Source organism: Magallana gigas, chromosome 3, assembly GCF_963853765.1.
Source record: "Magallana gigas chromosome 3, xbMagGiga1.1, whole genome shotgun sequence".
NCBI lineage: Eukaryota > Metazoa > Mollusca > Bivalvia > Ostreida > Ostreidae > Magallana > Magallana gigas.
In genome coordinates, this window is record NC_088855.1 from 45,418,439 (window position 1) to 45,444,277 (window position 25,839).

At 33.7% G+C, this 25,839-nt stretch overlaps 1 protein-coding gene across 5 annotated transcripts; it reads right to left on the reverse strand.

Moving 5' to 3' along the window:
* Positions 1-1,074: 1,074 nt before the first annotated feature.
* Positions 1,075-25,839, reverse strand: LOC105337592 (septin-7). Of its 5 annotated transcripts, none has more exons than XM_011442380.4 (13): positions 25,216-25,839; positions 15,132-15,417; positions 11,032-11,138; positions 9,761-9,861; positions 8,684-8,818; positions 7,836-7,953; positions 7,395-7,487; positions 5,198-5,294; positions 4,754-4,805; positions 4,399-4,518; positions 4,046-4,181; positions 3,285-3,430; positions 1,075-2,787 (listed from the first exon to the last, which is right to left on the reverse strand). In XM_011442380.4, exons 1-13 carry the CDS (start codon positions 25,267-25,269, stop codon positions 2,754-2,756), a joined length of 1,479 nt encoding a protein of 492 aa, XP_011440682.1. In that variant the 5' UTR covers positions 25,270-25,839; the 3' UTR covers positions 1,075-2,753. The 5 variants fall into 5 exon arrangements, with proteins under 5 accessions (XP_011440682.1, XP_011440681.3, XP_011440683.1 ...); XM_011442379.4 differs by lacking the exon at positions 25,216-25,839 and adding an exon at positions 19,135-20,402; XM_011442381.4 differs by lacking the exon at positions 25,216-25,839 and adding an exon at positions 18,152-18,303.

Consider the following 25,839-nt stretch of genomic DNA (forward strand, 5'->3'; position numbering starts at 1 on the left):
TTTTTCTGCACACATAGACATGTACAACGCCTCGCTTATCAAGCATGTGTCCAAAGCAATGAATGACTTGTGTGATTTAACAAACATCCATAAAGGGTGTGTTTTGTGAAAAACATTAGTTTTGGTCCATAATGGGTCTAAACTTTTACGGAAAGCATTTATGATTGAGTCTTGTAGACACATTTATAACAAAGTGTGCAATTCAGAACAGTAGATAAAGTTACCTGCATAAAACGCCGTATTTCTAACTTAAGAATCTTACATGTACATCCGTGTTCTTCACAAAATTGAGGCACGTTATTGATTTGCATCATGAAATTTAAAACATAAAGAATGTAGGCCATATACAAGCCAACGAAGTAAAATCTTTACTGTATTTGAAAACCGTTCGTATTTATTGCACCAAGAGAGGGGGAGGGGTGTCTAACGTCTGCAATAACATTGCCTTCCCTTTTTAGTCGAAATACATGTAGTTACATTAGCTAGTGTTCTTAATGAAATTCAAATGTGTACATGTTAATTTCACATGCAGAATTAAGGTAGAATAACACACCTGGAAAAAGTCACTCAAATTAACAGGAAATTATTTGATATTGAAAGATATAATGATAAATAAAATGTACATATGTCAAATAAGCGAAAAATTTGCAGTTTGGGAATATAAATGGATATCTAAAATAGTAACAACAAAAGCCCTTGTGGGGTTCCAGCTCGGGATGTACAAATCACAAGTCCGACACTTTATCCACTCAGCTATGGAGTAAGTTACAGTATCAGCTATGGAGTAAGTTACAGTATCAGCTATGGAGTAAGTTACAGTAGTCAATAAAATCCTTCTTATAAAACGAAATGTCGTTTCGATCAGCAGTCAGCCTTTTTGTGATGATGTGTTATTCCACCTTAAAATACTATCAAAAGAACAGAATTGCAAGCATCCACAATATGGTTCTGGTGTTTAAAACCCATCTTGTTTATGACAAACTGGCGAGTTTTATTACAAACAGACACCAAAGAGTACCGGGAAGTCCAAATACTGATATTACACAGTCTCCGCTTAAGGTAAAGAAAAACGAATTTACATGTATAAAACATTTATTGTTTCCATTTTGTAAATTCTAAGATCATGTATTGATGAAATATTTGTATATATAAAAAAAATAATAAATATGCATGACAAACTTAACGTGTATGAAAAATGAAGCTGTATCAAATTACAAGAGATTACTTAATACTCCCACTTGTAAACATATTTCTTTAAGCAAGACATAATTTTAAAAACTTCATTTCATCCTTAATACAAACTTTAAGATTTTCTAAAGAAAAGAAAAAATGGTATCTGGTTAGAGGACCCATCAAGAAGAAACAGAATTCAGCTTATTCCATTGTATTCTTTGAACTTTGAATATACTGTACATTTATAACTTATAATATTCATACATATTGGTTGGTTTGATATTTTGTCAATTTTCTAAAATATAACAAAAACTGTACTAAATGGAATATAGATGTGTCACTTGGACTTTACACGTACCATGGCGATAATAAATTACTATGGTATAAAATAATCGTACACAAATACATGCCGATACATCCATACAGAATGAGCAAGAGAAATAAACAATTAGATATATTCCTGTATAAGTTAGTGTACTGTAGCAATGCATGCATAGAAGTGTTGTTTACTTTCATGTGAGCGGTGCTTCAAAACACCTATATTGCTGTGTAAGCTCAAAAGAAAAAGACAAACATTATCTAGGAAACTTGATGCTATGTTGTTACAAAAAAAACTCAAAAATTTAAAAACAAAAAAAAAATCCATATCAATAATTCTGAATTGCATTCAAAATGTAAGGGAGGTTGGACTTCTACATGTATATGTGTGACCACAGATGATATGATATTGTAATACCTAGGGAAACAGAATCCAAAGGCCATTATGACTAGATATACCGAAAATGTTGGATTTTATAAATCAATGGTCCCTCCCCATCTAAGAAATCTACTAACTTCACACATCTTAATGAACAAGAAAAAGACTTTCACCAAAGCTGTAGAAACTTGTGAACTTCTATTAGCTTTAATTAATTAATGAAAAAAATATTAAATAAAACGTTCAAATGACCAACAGCTATGTGTATTAAACAATTCTAACATTGAGAAGCAGTCAAATGTTACAGAGCAGAAAAAAAAACATTGACTTTACAACACGATACAGATCTCATGTATTCAAATTGCACCAAAACTTCAGCATTTCTACCAACAACATGCATTTATTAATAACACACATGATTTAAACATGTACACATGAAACTATGAACTCTCACAGAGAAATAAAAAAAAAAAAATCATTAAAAAAACAAGTGTTCACCATTTATAGTTCTGAATTGTGGCAAATCAACATGATAAAGAGAAAGAAAACTGGAATTTTTTTGTACATATTATTGTATGTGTGGCTTCATTACAAAAGTGAAAATATTTTAAAATTGTATTTGACATCAATTACAAACACAGGTATGTTTTGGCAGTAAGCCTGAACGTTCAATGAATGATTCTTTGGTCAGTGCTTTGGGAGAATTTCTTGACTGGCCTGCTGTTTGGATGACCTCACTATTTTTCAAGGCTGTTGGTATTTCTTAATAGTGTTCAGTTGTTTATTTTCTGGCAAGCTTATTTTTTCCTCTCCTGGATTATGGCACAGACCTAATACGGTTCTGTCAATTTACAGAGAAATGTCTGATCCTGTGAATATTCCGCTAAAATAGGTGTTTTTTGTTCTTTTTATTTGTACTGAAAAAGAAAGAAAATCATTTTTTTGAGAACATGTACCACTATATCTTTTCAATGATTATCTTCACAAAGGGGCATAAACGACTGGTATAACATTCACCCAAAGCCTTCTATATTCATGATAAATCACAACATATTACAGTTAGCTTTTACAATGTAAATCATACAGTATCTTCACAATTAAAGTGTTTTCACTGAGTTACTGTAGATTCCTTATCTTATGTGAGTACTTAGTTTTGTGATCCTAGTGTTTTGTATCAAATCGTGAATGCAGAACTTTTATCCCTATCCTTATCTCTCATAGTTCTCAACTCTTAAAAAAAAATTTTTAAAATCCGCGAGGGGTATTTCATACAATTTTACGTGGACATTATTAGTCACTCCTTGCATTTAATAAGGAATCAACAGTACCTCTGGATAATTAAATTTACATTAACACACAATAAACACCATTAGACTTCTATATATTAGGTTAGAAACACTGGCCCACAACTCACTCTTTGATGTTTTCTTGTGACCCCTTGCTGCCCCCCACTGACTCCTCCCACTGCTGTTTCTCTTTTTCAAACATTTTCCACTTCTCTTCCAGTTCTTTTTGTTGCTGCTCTAAGCTTTTCTTCATGTGTTCTGCTCGCCTCTGAAGCTGTGAACAATAAAAACCTCTGTGAATATTCAGACAGTCTCAGTCATACTTATCTACATGTACTAACTTTATTCTTATCAGATTTCATTTCTTGACTTTGAAAAAACCCCACATATATTTAATAAATAAAACCCAGCATGTGCTTTCCATTTACTGGACATTCCTCAGCCAACCACTACAGTGATGTTTACAATTCCTCAATCTGCTTCATAAAAACTAATTACATCTTGAAACTATATAATGTGAAAAGTTTTATAAATATTTACACATTTTTTGTCTGACTAAATTCTTAGTTTTTCTTTGGTAACAACCTATTCTAAAAAATACATCAATTCAATTAAAAAAGTAGCATTTTTTTATGATGAAGACCATCTGACTCAAATTCACAATAATGAAAGTACACTGTAAGTGTAACATAACCCCCAAAACAAATAGTACTTCAAATCAATATTGCCAGCATTAACAAAATGAAAATATTAAAAGTTTTCATTTTTTATAGATAAATAAAATGTTGCTAAATATCCTCCATATATTACACATAGCTATCCCCTGTAGGATATCTACTGGTAGTCTCTGACCCCCTATCCCCTGAAGGATATCTACTGGTAGTCTTACATCTGCCTCCGATTCCTTGAGCTTGGCCTGCTTCTCTTGGACTTTCATCTCAAACACCTGTTCCATTTCAGCCTCCATCTTCTTCATCTTGTTGTCATGTTCTTTTTTCTCCTCTGCCATTTGTGTTAGAGGGTCCCTGCAGAAAGATACATTTCATCTGTTATAAATCTGCTCTCTACAACTCATCACCAAATTTTCACACCACTAGTTAGACATTTATATTTATAAATTACCTCAAAAAGTGAACAAAATATTCTCTCCTCAACATGTTAATTAAAGTTTAGTGGCATCTATGATAAACAAAGAATACACATCCTTCAACAATCGCTCCAACATCAATATGAAAAACTTACTTTGATAGTGATCCAGGTTTGATTTTGTTGCCATCTGTTGAAGAAGGTGCTAATTTGTTATACCGGAAGTTTTCGTAATGAACATTGTTGGTGACATCTTTCAAGTCCTGCATATGCGTCCTGTAAAATTTATAAATTCAATGCTTAAAAATATTTTTTCAAAACTATGGCTCCTTTTCCTGTCATTTTGTTCCAGTCAAATTTGTTCTGATCAATAAATAATTGGAACTGTCTCTATTATGTCATGTGTTTTGGAGTATAGTTCAGAGCAACTTCAGTTTATAGTATTGAATTAAATGTATTTAATTATTTTTAATTTCCACTTTCCCCCTATAGGTTTGTTGAGGAAGCTTACCTGATTATCATGTTCCTTAAGGCAATGAAGTCATTGTGTTCCAAATTTTCAACTAAAAAACAGACAAATAATCATTTATGATGTTATTAAACAATGTACAATTTTATGTATCAACACGAACAGTTTGTTTTTCTTTCAAATAAATGACTAACCTTATCAATGGAAACAAATGGATTGGTACATATGTAAATAATCTAGGGGATACATTGTGGTTTCATCAATACTCGTGGGCAAAAATATTTGTGCATCTAATGAAAATCTGAGTTTTAAGGATATGTAATATATGGTCAATAATCTTATGAATACAATATGTTATAAGATATTGCACTCCAATGAGCATTTAACATTTTTTGATCAACTCATCAACAAAATCCATGAAAATTTGTGTTCAATAAATATTGATGAAATCACAGTATTTCCTCACTTTTAGGCTTCAAGACCTACCTTCAACTAAACCCCATGGATATTGTCTCCCCCTGACTTTCTTGCCACCAGCTTCAATAACACGATTGCTGCCTACGACTGCAAAGGGAACTCGATCCTACAATCAAACACCATTTTATAGGATAACAAATATCATTACTTGCATGTCTTGATTTGAAAAAAATATAAATACGAGGGTTGTTCGGAAATTATTGAGACAAATTGATTATTTTCTTTTCTAAGTGACGAATTTTGGTGAATATTGGCATAGACACTGAAGAAACACCAACAAATAATAAAACAAAGTAATATTAAAAGAATATTTAATATTTTGTTTACGACATTAGATAAACAAGTCGGTGGTCGGGGTACCCGGCGCAGCCTTGAACTCGGAGATTAAATACACTTATACATCTACTTTATAAGTGTCCGTAGAATTACAGTTAATGATAAAAGAAATCAAATTAAATATGTTCATTTTGCTATTCTTTGCGACTAACTGTTGATTAAGTTTCACTGATGTTCGAGTTGAAATACGGATATGGTACACATATATTTACCAAACAATAAAAATCTGACAACGACTTTACATTGAATTTTGACGTCAAGGCGGCGCAACGAAAACCATTAAACTGGTGGAAATCTCAGAAAAAGACCTTTTAAAGCCACGCAATTGCGTAAAAAACTATACAATGACAAGACAGGGTATAGAACTTCAGTTCATCATATTTTTTTCACTGATTGTTTAACTAGAATTAGGCCAAAGAGATTAATAAACAACTTTTGACACACTAACTGTTGTCAACAGTTCTATAATATGTAAAAAAAAAATAAAATAAAAAAAAAACGACTGCAGGAGACATTCACAGTAATTAGACTTCCGGGTAAAAATAACTCGATTTTTTCTCTAAAAAAAAACAAGAATGAGAGAAAAAGTCAATGATGACATCTTGAAATTAAAACAAAAGATGAGAAATAAAGAATAATTCTTATTTCAGTTTGTTTGTAAGGAGTTTAAAACACGGGAGCAATAAGAAGCGTTAAAATGACGTTGTGAAAAGTTTGCGGTTGCGCCGTGTTACAGGACGAAGGCACGTTGGTCAGCTTGCTAGGAATGATCTATTCATGCCATGAACAAGAAACTTTTCACATTGATAAACTCTATCCTGATTTACGTTTTGGTAAAATTTCAAGAGTTTATCTTTTTTACTAAAAGAATAAGAGAAAATGTCTCAATAATTTCCGAACAACCCTCGTACACCCCTTTCTGGCTCAGAAAACTGAAAACTTATCCAGGTCTGAACAGTTTCCTATCTATAAATGAAAAGCAGGGATTTGAAGAATATATCAACTTGTAACCATTATAAAAACTTTCAGTCTAATCAAACTCAAAATCTCATATATTCCTAAAGTCAGGTTGGTGATATTCATAAAATAATAATAAATACCCCCTCCCCCCAAAAAAAAAAACAACACAGCCCTGGTATGCAAAGGGTAAAAATTCTTTGTTGAATTTATAAAAATGTGTCATGTTCAAAAGACTACACTAATTTCTTGATAAGCTATATTTGAAACAAAAACATTGAACACTTTACTCAAATACAAGCCAAAATATAGAATTAAAAACATTAGGACAGAAAAATTTCCTGAAATCTTTACGACTCATGTCGAAAACTCGTAGTCAATTACTGTGCACTTAACTTCCTATTTTTAACTAACACAACTTTTGAGAATTTTTAACATGTAAATTAATAACTCAGTAAATTTACATTTGCAAATATGTTTCCTTATATGAACCTATAGAATAGCGAAAATGTTCAATTCTGAACTTTTTCGTGATGTCACAATGATCATAGCACGCACTTATCACTTGGATTATTGTAAACATAAAATCTTGGTAATTTTAACAGTTCTGAACGATTTGTTTTTTTCAAACGTAAATATAAGTTATAAACAGCAATGTTGAAAAGTTCACTGGGATATGAAATTGTTGGTCGGTACGTGATCAAATCTACTGAGAAGCCCTTCGGGCTTCACAGGCTTTGATCACATGACCAACCAACTTTATATCCTGGTGAAATTTTTAAATTGCTGTTTAATTCTTAAGTAAACATGTCTTTTTCTATCCTATTTCTGTCAAGATTTCTAGAATGATGAGTTAAAATCCTTAAGTATGAGTAGTTTTTCAAGAAAAAGATGAAGTTTCTTGCATACTCACCCTTAGTTTCTTCTGAATTTTATTTTCTTCCTCATCATCACACTCTGGAAACTCGTAGATTTTAATCTTATGTTGGGCAATTTCATTAAGAATCTGCAAAGGAAGAAATATGGTTATAAATGCCTACATGTATTCTTTAACATCTTAAACAAGATTAAACAGCTAGACCTTTCCTTTCACCATCTATTATTTACACACAGTAGTTATTGATTTGATAACAGGTCCAATTCTCTTGACTTTTTAATCACAAGAATCATAACTAGATATCAAACTCTACAACGAGATTAACCTAGATGAGATAACTTAATCTTATGACTTTGTTTTTAATCTATAATTACACATAATCTCATTTGCTTCATGGACAATGTTTTCTCCCATTACTTTATTTCTTTCTTCGTCTATAATTAGCTATTTATAGTTGCTGTTGTTTAACAAGCTTACAGTTTTCTTGAATTCCCTGCACTCATCTGGGGTAAGGGAATCTGCTTTAGAGATGAGAGGTATAATGTTCACTTTGTCATGTAGCCTCTTCATAAACTCTACATCTAAAGGTTTCAGACTGAAAATATAAACAACAAATAATTACATATCACAGTCATACTTCCTTGCTTCATACCATTTTTTCTTCTTGGATTTTAATGTGTTTTTCTCCAATTTTTAGATGGCTTACACTCACCATTAAAAGATAATACATAAAATTCTGTATGATAAAATAGATGCCTCTTTGTATCTAAAATACATGTAGTTTTAATACATGTACCATATCTAAAAATGTCAAGATAACAAAGAACTTGTGTGACAATATGGCAAAAGATAAATCTTTTCACTTAGAGCTCTATCAAAATAAAATTGGTAACTAATGTAAACAAGGATTTATCTACAGAAGTTGCTTCAATTAATACTGTAAGTTGTTTTAATTCCACGGTGTTAAAATTTCAGTACAAATCGTGGTGGTTTTAATTTCATGTTTCAAGAAAAACAGTTGATCAAAGTAAAAGCATTAACACGTTTTAAAAACATGTTAGTATTCATGTTGGGTTTAATTAAGCGAAAAAATGATAAATCACAAACATAGTGAAATTAAAACCATCGTCATTATTTGTCAATCTACAGTAACCAAGAATGAACCAGTCATTGGTCAAGACTTCTTTATCCACTTATACCTTTTCAAATTTGATTTGTTCCCACTTTCTTTCATTGAAAATATTGAATTGTGTAAAAAGTATAGCAGTTTGTAAAATATTGTTAAGAGGGTGTATTGCTTTAGTTTTACAGTGAACACTACTTACCCGTGACCAGTTGGTGCGATGAAATAAAGGCATGCATGGACTCTGGTGTCTGGGGTGGGGGACCGCACCACTCTGGACTCAGCATTTAAATATTCATCATATTTACTGTCTATGAAATCTATCACTGGCTGCCAGCTGTGAAACAAATGAATGAAAACATTACCCAAAAAGTTATAGGTGTCTTTCTATTATAGTTAACTGCTTCTACCCAAAATTTGAAAAAGATGTGTTGAAAACAACTTGATTCATTGCTTTAAAAGAGTTGAAGAACAGACAGACAATTTGATTTCTACAGCTTCTGCATTTTTTATGCTGGAATCTAACAAGTCACTTGTTTCCTATTAGCTATTTTTTAGTCTATTACAATACACAAGAATTTGAAAATTAAAATCTTCATATCTTTCAAAGTTTATGCACAGGCAGGACTAGCATCTCAGCAATAAGTAAGAATATGATCAAATAACAAAATCATTAAAACGTTCACGAAAATTGAGGAAACAATCACTTTAATTTGCTGAAATGTATTGATTTAGCAAACTAGCATTTCCTTGTTTATTTTAAATTTCTTGCGAGAAAGGGGGAAAGAAATAAAAACTTCCTTAACAGTTAACACCATGCAGACTGAGATTAATACGAGGGATCATTTTGCAAGGGAAATGGAAACTTGACAATGTGGGTCAATGTTGATAGATGTGGAGCTACATTCAATTACCTCCACATGATTAGCTGAACATTGGCATTTTTTATTTTGAGACATGACTAATCTATCACAATCACCTGCCTTTATATCCTGTAGCATATTTATTTTGCACAGAGAGAATGCATACTTAACTAATCTTCCTTGTTGAAAGTAAAGTGGAGTGTTAGTTTGTAATATGCTAGAGTGCATGAGCAATACATGTTTTTCTCATCTTGCAGGGTGGTTATTTTTGGAAATGTAGAAAATAACGAACAAAAAAAAGAAGAAAAAGATGTACATGTAAATCAAAATGAACAGATCCTTTGGTTTTAATGTTGCTTGGTAAACATTGCTTTCATTTCAGAAGCTTGTCAAAAATTGGCCTCTCATTCACCTACCAGTTACTATTGTCCACAGCATCTCCAAAGCCTGGGGTGTCTACAGTGGTCAGATTTAACTGTACTCCATTTTCTTTGAGAAGACATTGTGTGGTTTCAACCTGAAGGAAAATCAAGATCATGATAATTTACACTGTAGAAGCTGAAAACTATTCTCACTGTCAGACTGAAAATCATTTCTCAGAAAGACAGCCTGTTTTTAAAAAGACCATTTGTAAATTAAACCAAATTCCAAAGCTGTTCAATCATATAGATCTAGCTGAAGAACTGTAGTTCTAAAGGAAAATTTGGGTTGTCTGACTGTAGAGCTACAAATCTACCTTCATTTGCAATGAGCTTGCAAATTTTGATGCACAAAAATGAGTGCTATTGGTAGTTTTGGACTTACTAACCATGTTGCCAGAATTTTTTAAAAATACTCTTGATGTTGTTACTTTACTTGCTTTTGAAATTCTTTTAAACATCCTTATCAGCACCATAAAGTAAAGTAAAGAAAAAAATGGCCACTCTCATTTAACATACTGGTACTTAACTTTCTGAGGTTGGTGATGGTGTTTCAGGGAAAGTCAGGGCAAGTTAAGAGATAAAACCAGTGGTAAAAATTCTAAAGGTTCTATTATTATCAAATACATGTATTGACACTGTATGTCTTTGGTATTTAGGTTGAACAGTTAAGAGTGCATGTTTTAGTATGGTGTAAACTGCAAAGTCTCTGCATGTAAGGCACTATAGGTCTACAGTCTATTGATTCTAATTTTCCAGTATATCCATGTAGCTACAGTTCTTCAGCTAACACATGTACTGTAATCATCAATTAATTGAACAACAATACAATGATATCAGAATTTTTAAATAAATACACACAGACCATAATGTTTTCAGACCTACAAGAACATCTAAGTACCGGTAATATTCACACCCTCTCAGACTGGGGTGAGTGCTGTTGGTAACTGAAAGTCAGTATATGGCAAATATTGTAGCTGTCCCTTTCTTGAGTAGGTGATTTTTTGTCTTGTTACCTATACTGGTAGCTTAGACAGTGGTATACTTGTAGTCAAAGTGGTATACCAGTAGTTTGGACAGTAGTGTATTGGTAGCTTGGACAGTATAATACTACAATACTTGTACAGTAGTTTACTCAGTAGAAACATGTAGCTTAGACAGTGGTATACCAGTATTATAGACAGTGGTATACCAGTATCATAGACAGTGGTATACTGATGGCCAGGACAGTGGTATTATACTTGTTTGGACAGTGGAGGGACTCCTACCTTGACGGTTTTCTGTATCCTGTGGGAGGGGCCCTGGTAATCAGCACTGTACAGGTCAGTCAGGAAGAGAGAGTTGATGAGGGTCGACTTTCCGAGCCCAGATTCACCTAAAATCCAAACCATGCAGTCCATTCAGATGATAATATTCAAGTGTAATGTTGAGATAGAAGTGTTCATATGGATAAAGTACAACACATGGATGTCATAGTAGGTTTTATATGAATGAAAAAAAAGCACAGATTTTCATGTCTACAGCGTATTTAAAACAAATAAATTGACCTTTAAATTACTGTAATATGAATATCTTATATCGATACTTGTATGATTTTCTCATACTAGAAGAACCCCATTTTCCCATTCAAGCATGAAAGATGAAAAGGGTCACCTAAAATTAACAACTATTGCCAGTGCTCTTATGATGAGGAGGGTGAATTATCTGAAAACCTCATCAGAGTATGCAACAGGAGTTACCATGGCATCTAACATTTGTTGTACACAACTCATCACAGATGCCACAGAAGAACTCACAAGATAAAACAACCAGCAGCCAGTATGCCAGTCTGAATCACATAGAATGGAGGCAACACCCTCCTCTAATGAAACAGGGCCTTTGTGTGCATATTGTTAACATTTTGATTATAGGCTACTGCAACATATTTCAGCCATATTTATTATAGTCTATGACCTTGGCTTCCTAATGAAAGACAAACCAAGCTAAGAAATATGCCAGGAATTTCACAATGGTTTCCTATATATGTCAGTTTAATAAATGTAAAATTAATGGATGTTGTTGGGAACCAATCAGCCTCTTTGAATTCAAGAATGTAAAGAAAGTTTAAACATATATTATTATTTAAATAAATATTTTTGGCATAGACATAATTGGATTAATTAAGATAGAGGTAGAATACATGTACCGACCAGTGACACTATAGTGTGGATCAAATTGGGTCTACAGAAATACTCCTTGACAGGTGTCAAGAAAATTAAATTTTAAATTGTATACACTGAGAATGTGATACAACTATGCACTTTCTATTTTAAAGGTACCAAAGCATTGAGAAATATGAGAGAGAGAGAGAGAGAGAGAGAGAGAGAGAGAGAGAGAGAGAGAGAAAGAGAGAGAGAGAGTGTTGTAATCATCATTCAACTGTAGTAGATACTGCTACATAAAAAATGTTTACTTGTATTTTTCTTGAACTTCTTTCCCCTTCAACAAAAGCTATTTTTTCATTTATGTAACCCTAGCATATCATTATCCTTATGACAGCCATTAATCTGAAACTTTAACCATGGGGTGTATAAACTTTTAAAGTGAAAATTTCTACCAAGATGACAACAGAAGGCCATTGTCCTCAAGAAACTTGAGAGTGTATCATTCAACCCAAGTGACGAATGAAGATGTCCGCTTTAACGTACCCCTGAGCTACAAGTTGTCATTGTTTTATCTAATTTTGTCTCGCAGAGCCTGGTAGTAGCTGCTCCAACTGCCCTAGGTTGATCACTTTTGTTAATGATAGAATAATTATTCAATATTAAGCCAACAATAATTTTATCAATATTGATAACTGAATAATTAATCACCAGCTACCAAACTGTTTACACAGCTGTATTGGAACAAGTACAATCTGGGTCCTCCTCCCTTTTCATATAAAGAAATACTATTGGGTGTTTTGCAGAAATTTCTATGTATTTAATTTGAAATTGAAAATCAACATCAGTGTATGTATTCTTAGTGTTGATGAATGTGGTACCTCATCAATATTTCAAAATAGAAAACTGCTTGGAGATGCTTATCAGGCCCAGCATGTTATGAGGGATCTGAAGCAAAAATATTGATATTGCATGTTGCTGTGCACGTGCCACTTTAAGAGATTTATTATTGAGTTAAATATGAGTCAATCTTCCCAAATAGAATCAATGGCAGACAAACCATTGACCATGCCTTGGAGCCTAAAAAACTGGGATAATGATTAAGAGCAAGGGGACAGTGGGGGAAAAAAAGCAAAATCAATAAAGGCTGATCCATGTCTGGGTCTTGGTGGCCAGACAATCTGTTTTCTACAGAAGGAACTGTCATTAATGGAGCTTTCTCTTTCAATGAACTCCATCTTCCCACTGTCATTCATGGAGCTTTCTCTTTCAATGAACTCCATCTTCCCATCAGGAAGGGATATAAATAGCTTATTGTTATCTGAACAATACAGATGACCAGAATGCCCTTGGGGTGACCTTACACTGGAACACCCCAGTGTAAATCAAGGACATTATCTTGTCTGGGATCTCCAGAGTAATCTTTCTAATTCAATTGGACTACATCCTCGATTTTTGACAACTACTAGGTACAGCTTGGAGCAAACAAGCTATTTTAAGTCTCATAAGGGAGGTTTTCTGGTCGTGACTGTTAAAAAGCTTGAAGATCCTAAAATTGATCGACTTTTTCTTCCAGTGATCTGCACACACATTATTTTCAAATGTATACAAACTGCAACCCATATAGATGGAGTTTCAAATAGAAGTTTAATTTTGCAACCTCTGTTAAATGAAATCAATCAAGGTTCTCCATTAACAACAGCATGACATAACATTTACTTACTAGTTACCAGGTTTCTTATAATGGATCAGTGGGGAGGCCCTATAATTACATGACTGAGAGACCAAAGATCTGGGGGACTGGAATCTACCTGGGCATGACATTTCACTGGATTACCGGGATCTGGCACAGGGGTGGACTAACTAATAACCCAGTCTGCCTATCAATGCATGATAAGTAAGTCCATTGTGAAAATCTGTGTCCACAACTTTTTCAATCTTTATACTGACAATAGGAGAGAAACTAGGGCCACCTGATATTGTTCAAGGGGTGAATTTATCACTATTGGTTGGTCAGGTTTAAGAAACTTTAAAAGCTTTCTCCAGTTCTTGAGTGCAAGAGACATTTTAAGTAACTCATCAATCTTACAAACACAATACTTTCTTATTTTTTGAAAAGATTGTAAATAACAATTTAACTTAATATTTTTCAACACATTACAGCCTCTAATTGACATAATTGTACAGATAGATTCTATTTCATGCTCAAAGGACTGCAAAAAGCACTTTTTAGTCCTTCAAATAATGAAGCCCCTCAAAACTTTATGACAAAACTTTGCATCTCATTTGTATATTTTCTGGTGGGTGACGACCTTTAGGGGATAATTTACAAGATTGGTTTAGCTTTCTGCAATGTTTTTATCAAATGGATCAGATCAGCTCCGAAATGTCAAAAAATGCCGAGTCAGACTTCCTTTATACCTCCCTTATCAGTTTACATAAGAAACATATTGCTCCAACATTTATTTTATAAAGTTTAAATCATCTGACAGCACACCATTGAAAAATGCATGCAGAATCATCCTTTCTCAAGCTCAGCATTTCTTCATGTTACCGATATTATGCAATTTGCTGCATATGAGACATGGAGAAAAAAAATTGGACAAAAAATAAAAAAAATGGCAATAAATATGCTTTTTAAAATTGGATATTCAGATAATGCAATTTAACAGCAATCTCATGTAAAAATTTCGATAAAACATTCTGTAAACCTGTGCATGAAAGAATGCTTCAACTTCGATCATCACTATACAAATACATTTGCTCAAAAGAGATGCTGAGGAGAAAACCCATGAATCTCTGGACTGGAAGTAAAAATTTCCAGATGCTCTATCAGAATTGGTTCTGCCTTCTCAACAAAGGAATTTAATCATGCAGTCCTAAATCCTGGATACTTTTTGTATAAGAACCCATGTCTACTGACAAAGAGTGGATGTTTCACATTGCCTTAGTAGAATGCATTAGTTCATAACCCAAAATGTTATAATAATTTCAACAGAACTTAGAACTCTTTGGCTAATTTCACAGATAGTGGATAAGAGATTCCTCAGAGCAATTTGTTAAAATTAACACCTGAATGGCTCCTATCTATGGAAATTAACCTATCCACTATTTCTGATCCTCATAACAACATACTTTTATTGTCAAAGGAGCTAATCATTCCAAAGGAATTTTATGTGTGCAATTCAAACAACATGAAACCTTAATAAGTCATAGTGTTAACCTACCAACAACCATTAATGTGAATTCAAATCCACGTTTGACAGATTTTCGGTACACTTGGTTTGGAAGGTTGGCAAATCCCACATATCCATCAAGTTCTTTGGTACTCTCCCCATATTTCTTCTCTCTGCTGTAATCCTTCTCTCTTTCATCGGCGTCCTTCAATGTGTGACCACCATGTGGCTCCCTGGGAATCCTCTCTCTGTCCGACACGAAACGCTGTGAGGGGTCAAACTTTGGTCCCGCATTTTCACCACCCTTGAAGAATGCCTCCCTTTTGGCTGCATTCAACTGTTATAAAGTGAAAAAAAATATTAAGATATAATATGCTAACAATAACACACTACCACTGATTGGATATCAAATGTTAATTAAAACCCTTGTTTTCACTTGCCATATTTTACAAAGTTTCAATTCTTAACAAAAGTAAAATCAACTAGTTCAATTCAATGTCCGTTTCAAAAAAATAATGTTGATATTTCAGATTATATTGTATTTAAACACAGAAATAGTTTGCATTATATACATAAGTTTTAAAGGAAATATTTTGAACTAACAGCTTGTTTCCGATATATTTTGCCTTGTATGAAATGACTATGGTCACAACACAGAATACATGTTCCTTAATTATTATTGTGAAAGGTATTGCCCTGTCACAAAAGGTTAAATCAATTTTAAACTTTTAAACACCCAGACTGATTGAGTGGGTTGTATTCAAAAGACTCGGGTCAAAATCCAAGCTTAATCATTGTGGGCAAACAACTCTACAGGGCACTAATCAGAGAGCAAATAGCTTGTGAAGGACCAAAACTATCCTCTTAAATAAATAGACCTGGTACTGAGGCCAAAGGCTCTTCCACATTCAACATCTTAATGACCTCTTCAGTAATGATGTGCAAAAATTCTGTAGGTTATAGGCTTGCAACAAAAAACACCAAAGTAGTCTTTTCCTGTGTTTAATTTCATTAACTACAGAGCATATGGCTAGAAACTCAACCAAAGCTATAATAGTTTTAATGTGGGGTTATAATTGATGTACTTATTGAGTTCCTGAACTAAAAAGACAAAACTCATCTGACATGAACTATGTCAATCAACATAATTTCCATACACATCTGTTACAAAGGTGTTTCTTTTGCCTAAGTAAATGATCTAGTTGTTTAAATCTATAACACATCACACACCACTGGCACCCTTTTACATGCTATGAAAGGATTAATTTACTTAGCAATGACTGAATGTACATGTACATAATTCTGTCTTCTTGACCTAGTTCTGTTCATAATCATAATGAACTTCTCTGAACAGATGTACATGTACATAATTCTGTCTTCTTGACCCATTTCATGAACACAATGGACCTCTCTGAACAATTACTAACATTGGTTCTCTTTCCAACCTAGTTTTAGAATACAATGAACAATGACTAAAATATAGGGCACCTGTTCCCATTAATATCAATGCACGCATGACTTCCAATACTATTTTCTTGAGCTAAATACACAACTACTGCACATCAACCCAGGTGAATTCCTCTCTATCACATATACACAAGAACTGCACACATTCTTACTATGCTGGCTTTATCCATTATGTTCTTCTAATTACAGGATCCTTTTACAGAAATTACCAATAAGCATTCCTTTTACCGGAATATGAAGTATTGATTAGAACGCACACGAGCAGGCACGTAGAGTTTTTGCACAATTTAAACTTCCCCTTCAAACAAAAAAACCCTTGGTCCACAAGGAACTAAGAACAAATGATTATGTGCGGGCACTACTATCTCAACAACTGTTGTTACTGTAAAGAACCAGTGACCTTGAACTTAGCGATGAATCATTTCCTGTGAAGTATTTCTTTAGAGCTTTATTTTTTGATTATGTTGAAATGTATCCAAACATCCCTGGGGGCAGAGATTTTACCACCATGCAGGGTAATAACAAACATTGAAACAACCCCAATGTAATATTCAAGACGCCATGCAGCGAAAGCATATTATTAATAGAACATATCACACAGCTTCTCACACGATTCTTTAGAGAGGGAAAACACCATTAATGCATTCATATACAATTAGATAAGAGCATAACACTTGGGATTTGTCTGTTAAACAGGAAACAATGTGAATATAAACATGTACATGAATACTTTGGTCAGACAGCAGGACCTATATTGTGTATGTTACACACATTCTGGTTCAAAAATAGATCCTGCCTGGAGTATGGGAACTTTATTGATCACAGGGATGTAGAGGCATCCCACATACAGGACTGTTCCGTTCATTAGGCAGAGAATGGACAGCCTGTTATTGTTCTGCATACCTCACTGTGTGTATGTCAGATTAAATCATTGTTACACCAATAAAATGGACAAATCATCTAAATGACTGATCAATTTTCTCATTAAATCATCACCCTGGGGCTATTGTTAATGAACCATGACCTATAAATATCTGCTGGTAATGATGACAACAGATTGATTTAATATTACTCCTACACTAAGCAATAAAACATACGGTACATGAGTGTGTGCTTGTGGTGTGCATCGCTGTGTGTGACTAGCAAATACCAGTCAGATGAATCAAGGAGGTGCAGTCTCGTGCATGTCATGCAACACAGCTGTCCGCTACAGACATGCTCTATTGATTCCCAAACTCCATAAGATACACCATTTCATCTCCTGCTTCTACCATTCAAGTTGAATGGCACTCTCAAAAGACATGTATCTGATAGGATGCCAGCATGGGGGCTAGAACCCATCAAGGTTCTTACAATGCACAAAACTCATAAGTTTGTTTTTCAAATTATCTTATTAAACATCTCTTACACATCTTTAACCCCACTCTTTATCGCTAGCAATTACACTGCTAGCATAATGTGCATCTCAGCTGGCAAATCTTCAAAAGTTTCCAATATATCTCTGCTTTCCACATAATCTAATCAACCTAAAACAGCTAGACCTGCACCAGAGTTTCAACAAATACTTCATTTATTCAACCCCTAATCAGCTTGACTGTACATACCCCTTCCAACTGATAAATTCCCTTCCTATGTGACATCACCAAGACTCTAAAAATTCACTAGAACTTTTACTATCAATTTCCTTCTTGTGCCACAAGGAAAGACAATGTTTAGATAATGGTGTCACAAGTGAAATCATCCAGACACTTCAATTCTTGAGAGCTATATCAAAACTACTCGTACTTTAAAAATTTGAATTTGTCATACTCTCATGGATAAATATCCCAGTGAAAAATTTCCCCTTTCACTTTAAGATTGACTAAGCCGAGTTCCTATGTTACCATGCATTAATTAAAGTAGATCCAGTGTTCTGTGACGTCACACTTTTTTGTAAAACTTTGAATTCTTTAAAAATTGTGCAAGATAGTTTTATTTATTTTATGTGAATATAATCACATGGATGTAATTAGAAATTATTGGTAGGTTCAAGATATTTTCGCACTTAATTTTATACTAAATTTCCAAATTTTTATATATTTTATCTTTGAAAAGGGGAAATAACTCTTTTTCTGACGTATGTCTAAATGCTACAGTTTTTCTTATTCCAACGATTAATTTTAAAATATTTTTGTAATTTTAGTTTTCTGATAAAGTTGACATTAAAATTAAACAAGAAAAACAAATTTCTGCCTACAAGATTTTACTTTTAACAGAAAAAAATACAATTTTCTAATGCTAAAATATGCTTTAGTTTATGTTTATCTGGCATCTCAAAAAGTGTGATGACATGTATATTTTTTCTAACAATTGATGACATTTAAGTCTATTAAGTCGAAATCAGTTCGATTTTTCAACTTTCCTCAGAGAATTTTACGAGTATGGAGCTACCTTAACAATATTTCAACCTTGTTTACTTCTTAACTTGTTTTAATAGAACTTTCCCTAATTTACATTCAGTGTAATGAACAGATGAAGATCCAAGACAGCAACACCCATCATCATGTACAGATAGCTGTCAAACTCATGTTCACATGTGTATACTTACACCAGGGGCACTCTGACTCTGTGAGGTCTCCTTGTTGCTGTCCATCATTTTATCATTGTTGTACCTGCCCACACTGGACATTGAGTTCACACTACTTGCCGGGGATGGGGTTTCAGACTTCTCCCCATTGGTGCTGGAATTGATAACATTGGTTGGCGGCATCGTTGCTGCCCTCTCAACAAGGGGACTGCTATGCTTTTCTATAATTTTGGGCTTCTCCACTTCATCCTTCCTAAAGCTCGACTTCAGCAATCGAGTCCTTTCAGCTACTGATGGTGGTTTCTCTGGCAAGGGTGGGGCGGGTCCTCTACCGCTTCCTTGGGTACTGTTAGCACTTGATGACATAGTTGTTTTTATCCAACACACAGATTTGTTTTAACACATCTCCCTACAATAATCTTGGTAGCTAGTGAAAATTCCTCCTTCAGAAAATAAAAAAATGTAACTGATAACTTCAACAGGGACAACTCAGTATTTGCTGTATACAAGCAGATATCCCTTGTGCAAAAATCCCTCACAGCCAAATGATATTTGGGAACACATAAAAATTCCTCAATCAGAGAAGTGGCAAGCACAACTGCTATGAAATTCCTGGGTGAAATTCAATCCACAGCACACTTTCCCCTCACAGAAACACAGCTTCCCCAAAAACTTGTTTCTTTTGGAATCCTTCTGAAATGACTTTCTTGTTTATTCGAAAAACTTACTCTCTGCAGCAGCAACCCTCTTTCAGTTCATGTTTAATTATTCACTTATTTAAACAGGAAACAAGTGAACCTTCTGACTTGCACACAGGATGTATAAGCCTTTGTATACATTAGAACAGGGCCTCTTTGCCCTTCTAATACAGACTACCTTGATGCAGAAATAATTTGATGATTTGGTATGGTTATCCTTCACTCTCATGAAATCCAGATGTGTCAGTTTATACAAGAGTCAGAATATAAAAATCCTCGAGGAAGCCTCTCAAAACTTTCGACATTCACCTCTTCAAAGGAGAAGGGAACATGCAAGCCTTGATTACCGAGCTAATGAGGCTAAATTACATGGAATGTAGAAATGATACTACATGTGAATAACCCCTCTCCTAGGAAATAATAATACTGCTTACAGCATCCAATGAATCTCACAAGTCTCACTAAAATCATCAAAGGCCTGTCAACAATGTCCAACAAGTTGCAATTATCAGGAAATAATTTTCAAACTTTGCCAACATCAACCCTGCAGAGAAGAGTCAACCAGTAATTAACAGGGCCCTGTATGACCTCCTTAACTCTATTCCCCCTGAAGCATTTCACCCTTTACCCCCTAATGCCACGATATGACGCATTGGCCATTTCCCTAATGACGACTTATGACGCGTCCGTATAGAACCCCAATATTCTTTGTTTATTTTACTTGTCTGAAGCAAAATTGAGTGGCAAATAACACCTAATAGTGTCTACCTTACACAGACGATTATACACAGTCAGGTTATGCAATGGTTTGACAGATATCACGTGATACACACACTGTGAAGTTTTAAAAAATGGCGGCATCGGACGATTATGACAGAGATTGGTTTAGATATTCTAGATGATTCTGTGTGTTTAAAATTACCCCCCAAGTGGAAATAAACATGACCAATCCACTTCCTTTGAAGTTTATGACAGGAATTTGGTTGATTAGCGGTGAATTAGGGCTAATTCACGACACCTGCATGACAACAACAATGGCGGCCTCCGAACATCGGCACATGTGCATTGCGTCAGCCTGGGCATAATCTAACTTATAAATTCAACACATTAACTGTGGATCTTCCCCAGTATTTTGTAGTTATACTGTTCCATAAAATTATTTAAGAAATAAAACCCAATATAAACTAATATATAATGCTGTATATGCTATACATCGGCGAGGGGGTGCCAATAAACGAAACTTGTCGAAGTCGGTAGATTATTAAGCTCATACCTGGGTCTGAACTAAATGTTTTGAAATCCCCCTTTGAATATTATAATGTTTTGACTGAATTACAATAACTATTTTGAAATAAATATTGCTTTATACGTGTGACTGTGCAGACATAGATACAATAGTGTACAGATACTTTTACCTGAATTTCTGTACCTTTACTACAGGTATCTGATATAATTTATATAAAAAATAATTATAAATGATATAAATGCAAAACTTAGAAAAATCTGATTGCAGTGATACATGAACCATGATAGTTTGATGAAATATTACTCTAAGGATGAATCTTTTTATTTTTGATTAAATCTTGATTGTTGTGTATTGGTCTCAATTCGCAAGATAAAACAAGAAACACATTATTCAAAAAATGAAAAAATATTTCTGAACAATAGTTGATCATATGTAAAAATTTCATTCATTAATTTTCATGTTTACAGTGATTTTTTTTAATGTACAGGTAAAATTACCTGAATAAACTCACCTAATTAATTTCTATTAATATATTTGTGTACTCTAAATTTATAATGTTAAAGTTCAATCTTTCCCGATCACAATGGTATATCATATGACATGGTCAGACAATAATTCTTGTCAATAACTATGGTAAAACAATACCACTCAAACAGTGAAAAAAGTTTCAGGGGGAAGCTAAGAAAACCTTATAGGGAAATGGCAAATGCGTCATATGGTGGCATCAGGGGGAAAAGAGTTAAAGGCTCCAAGATTACACAGTCCTGATAAAAGCTTTTTGGCTTGTCTATGAGCAATGACCCCTGACATCCAATGCATCAAGGTGGAAACAGATTACATCCAAATCACTACTAGAACTCAGAGGATCAATACTATTGCAGGAGACACATTCAATCAGGCAGATGGCTCATTGTGTGACAACGTGCATGTTGCTTAAAAAAGGGGTAAAATCCCACAAAACAAATTGATAAAGAAGTGTCGTCTGCCTCACAAGTGTGACACAAGATGCACTTGTTGTCGGGAGCTCTTGATGGCAAAACGATGTTTCTTTGTTGTTTACAGCCTACGACATGATCTTGGCCAGTGACTCACTTATAAACAGTGATAAAAGAGTGTTCATTATCATTTGTTGTGCCCATTGCCAAACTTTCTCAGTCTGGCTGTAATTTGTAAACTAGCTCACAGAGAGGGGGATCTAAAAATCATTTAAACAAAGATTATCGAAACACCTCCAGGTGCTGCATGATGATACATCTTTGTTTTATCTCAAATCTTCAGGGTGTGACTCCTTGGTCATATTAGATGGATAAAATTATAAAAATGTGATCTTATATATATGCTGGGAAATTAAGGCATTTCATTTCTTGATGCCAGCTTCAATAAAAGGCTAACAAATGAAACTAGAACTGTCCTAATGGGACTAATACCCCCGCTAGGCTAATTTCAAATGGGACAAATAATTGAATTGAATAAGAAAGGTTTGGAACACATACAAAAAAAAATTTCTAGAATTGTAAAAAAAAAAAAAGTTAGTTAACAAAGAAAAATTAAAATCAAAATTGTCAGAATTTCACTGTAAATACATATCTATAACAGTAATACATTTACAAATGTATTTATTTGATGATATATTTTTTTAATTTAATTGATTTAAAGAAAAACCAACAAAATGACAATAACCCCTCCCTTTGCAGTGAATAGAAATACTGGTAGCCAAGCAATGCTCTTCTGTTGATAAAACTTTCAATATCTTTCTAAGTAGAGTCTTGACAGATGCAATTAGTTGTTTCAAATTTTCCTCACTTTCTCCTATGGCACAATGGAACTCCATATCAGAAAATTGATCCCATAGGACTATGATTTTCTTTGATGATCTTGTTAAATTTAATAAAATCCCAAAACATTACCATAATTACCATACTATGTAAAAATATGTAAAAAAGAAAATTTAATATTACAAACAATTTTAAAATTGCCAAAACACTACAATCATATCAGTAATTTTGAATTTCATTTAAATTAATGCCCAATAGGGTCACTTCATCAATTTACTTGACAAATGAATTTAAACAACCTCTAAAAAAAGTTTAACTTCTTTATTAATAATTATATTATTTATTTCCTTATTATGATAGACCTTTTGGTTTACATGAAACAGTTTTAAAATAGCCCCAAAACCATCACCAATTTTACAGATTATCAATTTCCCCTAAACACATGCTCCATCTGAACCATGGCTCAGATAATGGCTCCCTTGGGACAAATGAATTCAGCCACACTTGTCTTTGATGTTCTTATTAGCTCCTAAGAATTTATCATTGACAAACAAAAACTTTGCATTGTCAGTTGATAGAATACTTATAAAAAATAATTTTTTTTTAATTAATTAAGACATTAAGACAAAAAACTCCATCTGGATGTATTTATATAAATATATTTTAGAGTGTTTTCTATTAATTAATTAATAAAATCTGTAAGGATTACCTCCCTTACTTTTCAACATTAGTGTACAATATATAGAATAAGGAATATGAAAACTGTCATAAAATCATTAAATCTTGTCTGATCTTAAAAAAAATTGCAGGTGCACATCTTCAGATGGTGTTCAACATATGTACAAATTTTCAAACTGTTCCATGCAGTAATAAAAAATTCTATAGGGGGGACAAAGTTGCGTCTACAGACAGACGGACAGACGGACAGACGGACGGACAGACAGACGGACAGGGTGAAACCAATATACCCCCCTAAACTTCGTTTGCGGGGGTATAACTAATACTCTTTGGATTGGAAAAGTTCTTGATCCTGGAGTATGTATTATCTATCTAATAGTATGTAAAGAAAACATTGATGGTATAAAACAGTTGATTCCATGTCCCTATACTGTGTTAAAACGTCTGAGTGCATGCATGTAATGCCAATAACTGACACTGTTCATTGCATCAAAGTCTAAGTGATTTAACCCTCCATGGCCATCCAAAAAGGTTTTTACATAATTATCTATATCGTATATATGTAGATGTACACATCCAATTACAATTACTAGCGTAACTAGGTTCTCCATTTCACTGGGACTTTGAAAATGATTTGTTATTAGTTATTGATCACCTCTGCAGTTTTACAAATTGAGGAGGAAAATACAAATAAAACTAAAAGGAAATAATTTATATGAGAAGGTTCCCTAAAACATAGTACATGTATATACTTATATCAATTTACATGTATGTGCTCTCCACTTTACTTATCATGAAGTGCCTACTCTTCAAAAAATTTGATTTTTTGATAGTACACAGTAACCACTTACTGGTATATGGAACTCATTGATCAATTCAAATACAAAATTCAAACACTAATTGGGACCCAATGCAGTGAGCTCAGAGCATTTTAGCAAGTAGAATTTAGTTTAGCTAAATATATATAGAAACTTAGTTCTTCCAACAACTATTTAGTAGATAGTGTCCATTTTCAAAAAAAAAAAAAAAAATTCCAACAAGTGAAGCAAATAATATAATAGAACAAAACCCAGTTACTCCCTAACAAATCAATCAGTTTGGAAGGGTCCATGATGTAATGTATGGTCAAGTATGACCAGCTCAGAGCAGTAACTTGATTTATGAACACATTATTAAACACTGTTGACTATCAGTTTATGATTATGAAACCTCATACTTGCAAGCATGCATGACTGTGCTGCAACTACTGAAAGCTTGTAAAACCAGCAAATTTCTCTCCATCGAGATAAAAATTCAACTCCAACGCATACTCCAAATGTTTGCATAATTCATTGCATCAATTTGGACCTCTCATATCTTTATGTACATTCATTAGATAATTATAATTACAGCCCCTATACATACAAGCTGTGCTAGTTAGCAGGCAAAAGTAGCTCTTACTTATGTGTACACTCCCTCAAACAATTTAAATCTTCAATACAGCAGCAAATACATTAATAGCAGGGATATGACACCATCAAGCTAAGCCTTGTAATACTTTACATAATCAACACTCCTTTGTGGTTAAGACATCTTATACATAGGAAAAAGAATGGATCAGTTGATTCTTTATCGGATGCACAAGTGGCCTGCTTTTAAAACTCATTTATAAAGAACATGACCCAAGCTAATCAGTGATTTTAGCAGATGAATTTTAAGCACTTACCTCATCTCCAATCTCACTACCCTGATTCTGTACAACTATGTAACTCTGAGACATTGTTCTAAGCTCTCCTTTCTTTCTTCACAGGAGAGAAAAAAAATCACTTTATCACGCACTATATTGCAGAGACTCCTGAATGATAAGATATAATTCTGTACATATGTACAGTCTTGAATTTTACAGGAAACCTCCCAAATGATAAAGATCCTCTCAAAATTCCTTTTCGAAAAAAATATCTGCCACAAAAAATCTTTTCATTGGAAAACTTGCAGAGACTTCGTGAAACTCAGGTTTCACGTGCGGGCAATAACAGGGGAAGTGTTTAGAATTATTACACTGCCAATCGGGGTCCTTGTTTATTAAAACGTAAATAATTACACAGTGATGGTTCCCCTTAATTCCGCAATGTTTCACCATAAACTATTCTGAAAGAATATCCAGTTTCTATTTCAAAAACACCGCCCAAAACTCATCAAGGCGAATAGAAAGTAAGACAGTTGTGTATTATTTTACAGTCTTTTCTTCACTTTATATCAGTTGTTAAATAGTGATTAAGTTTCGTCACACAGAAGCTGGGACTTAATTACAGGGAGAAGTGGCTGACACCCCAGTTGTTTCCTCTCTCCA

Excerpts from the sequence above, each read along its gene's own strand:
- LOC105337592 (XM_011442379.4), bottom strand. The coding sequence starts at position 19,479 with ATGTCATCAAGTGCTAACAGTACCCAAGGAAGCGGTAGAGGACCCGCC. Across the intron at positions 15,418-19,134 it reads AGAGTCAGAGTGCCCCTGGT|TTGAATGCAGCCAAAAGGGA; the intron begins GTAAGTATACAC and ends ACTTTATAACAG. Across the intron at positions 7,488-7,835 it reads GCAGGGAATTCAAGAAAACT|ATTCTTAATGAAATTGCCCA; the intron begins GTAAGCTTGTTA and ends CTTCCTTTGCAG.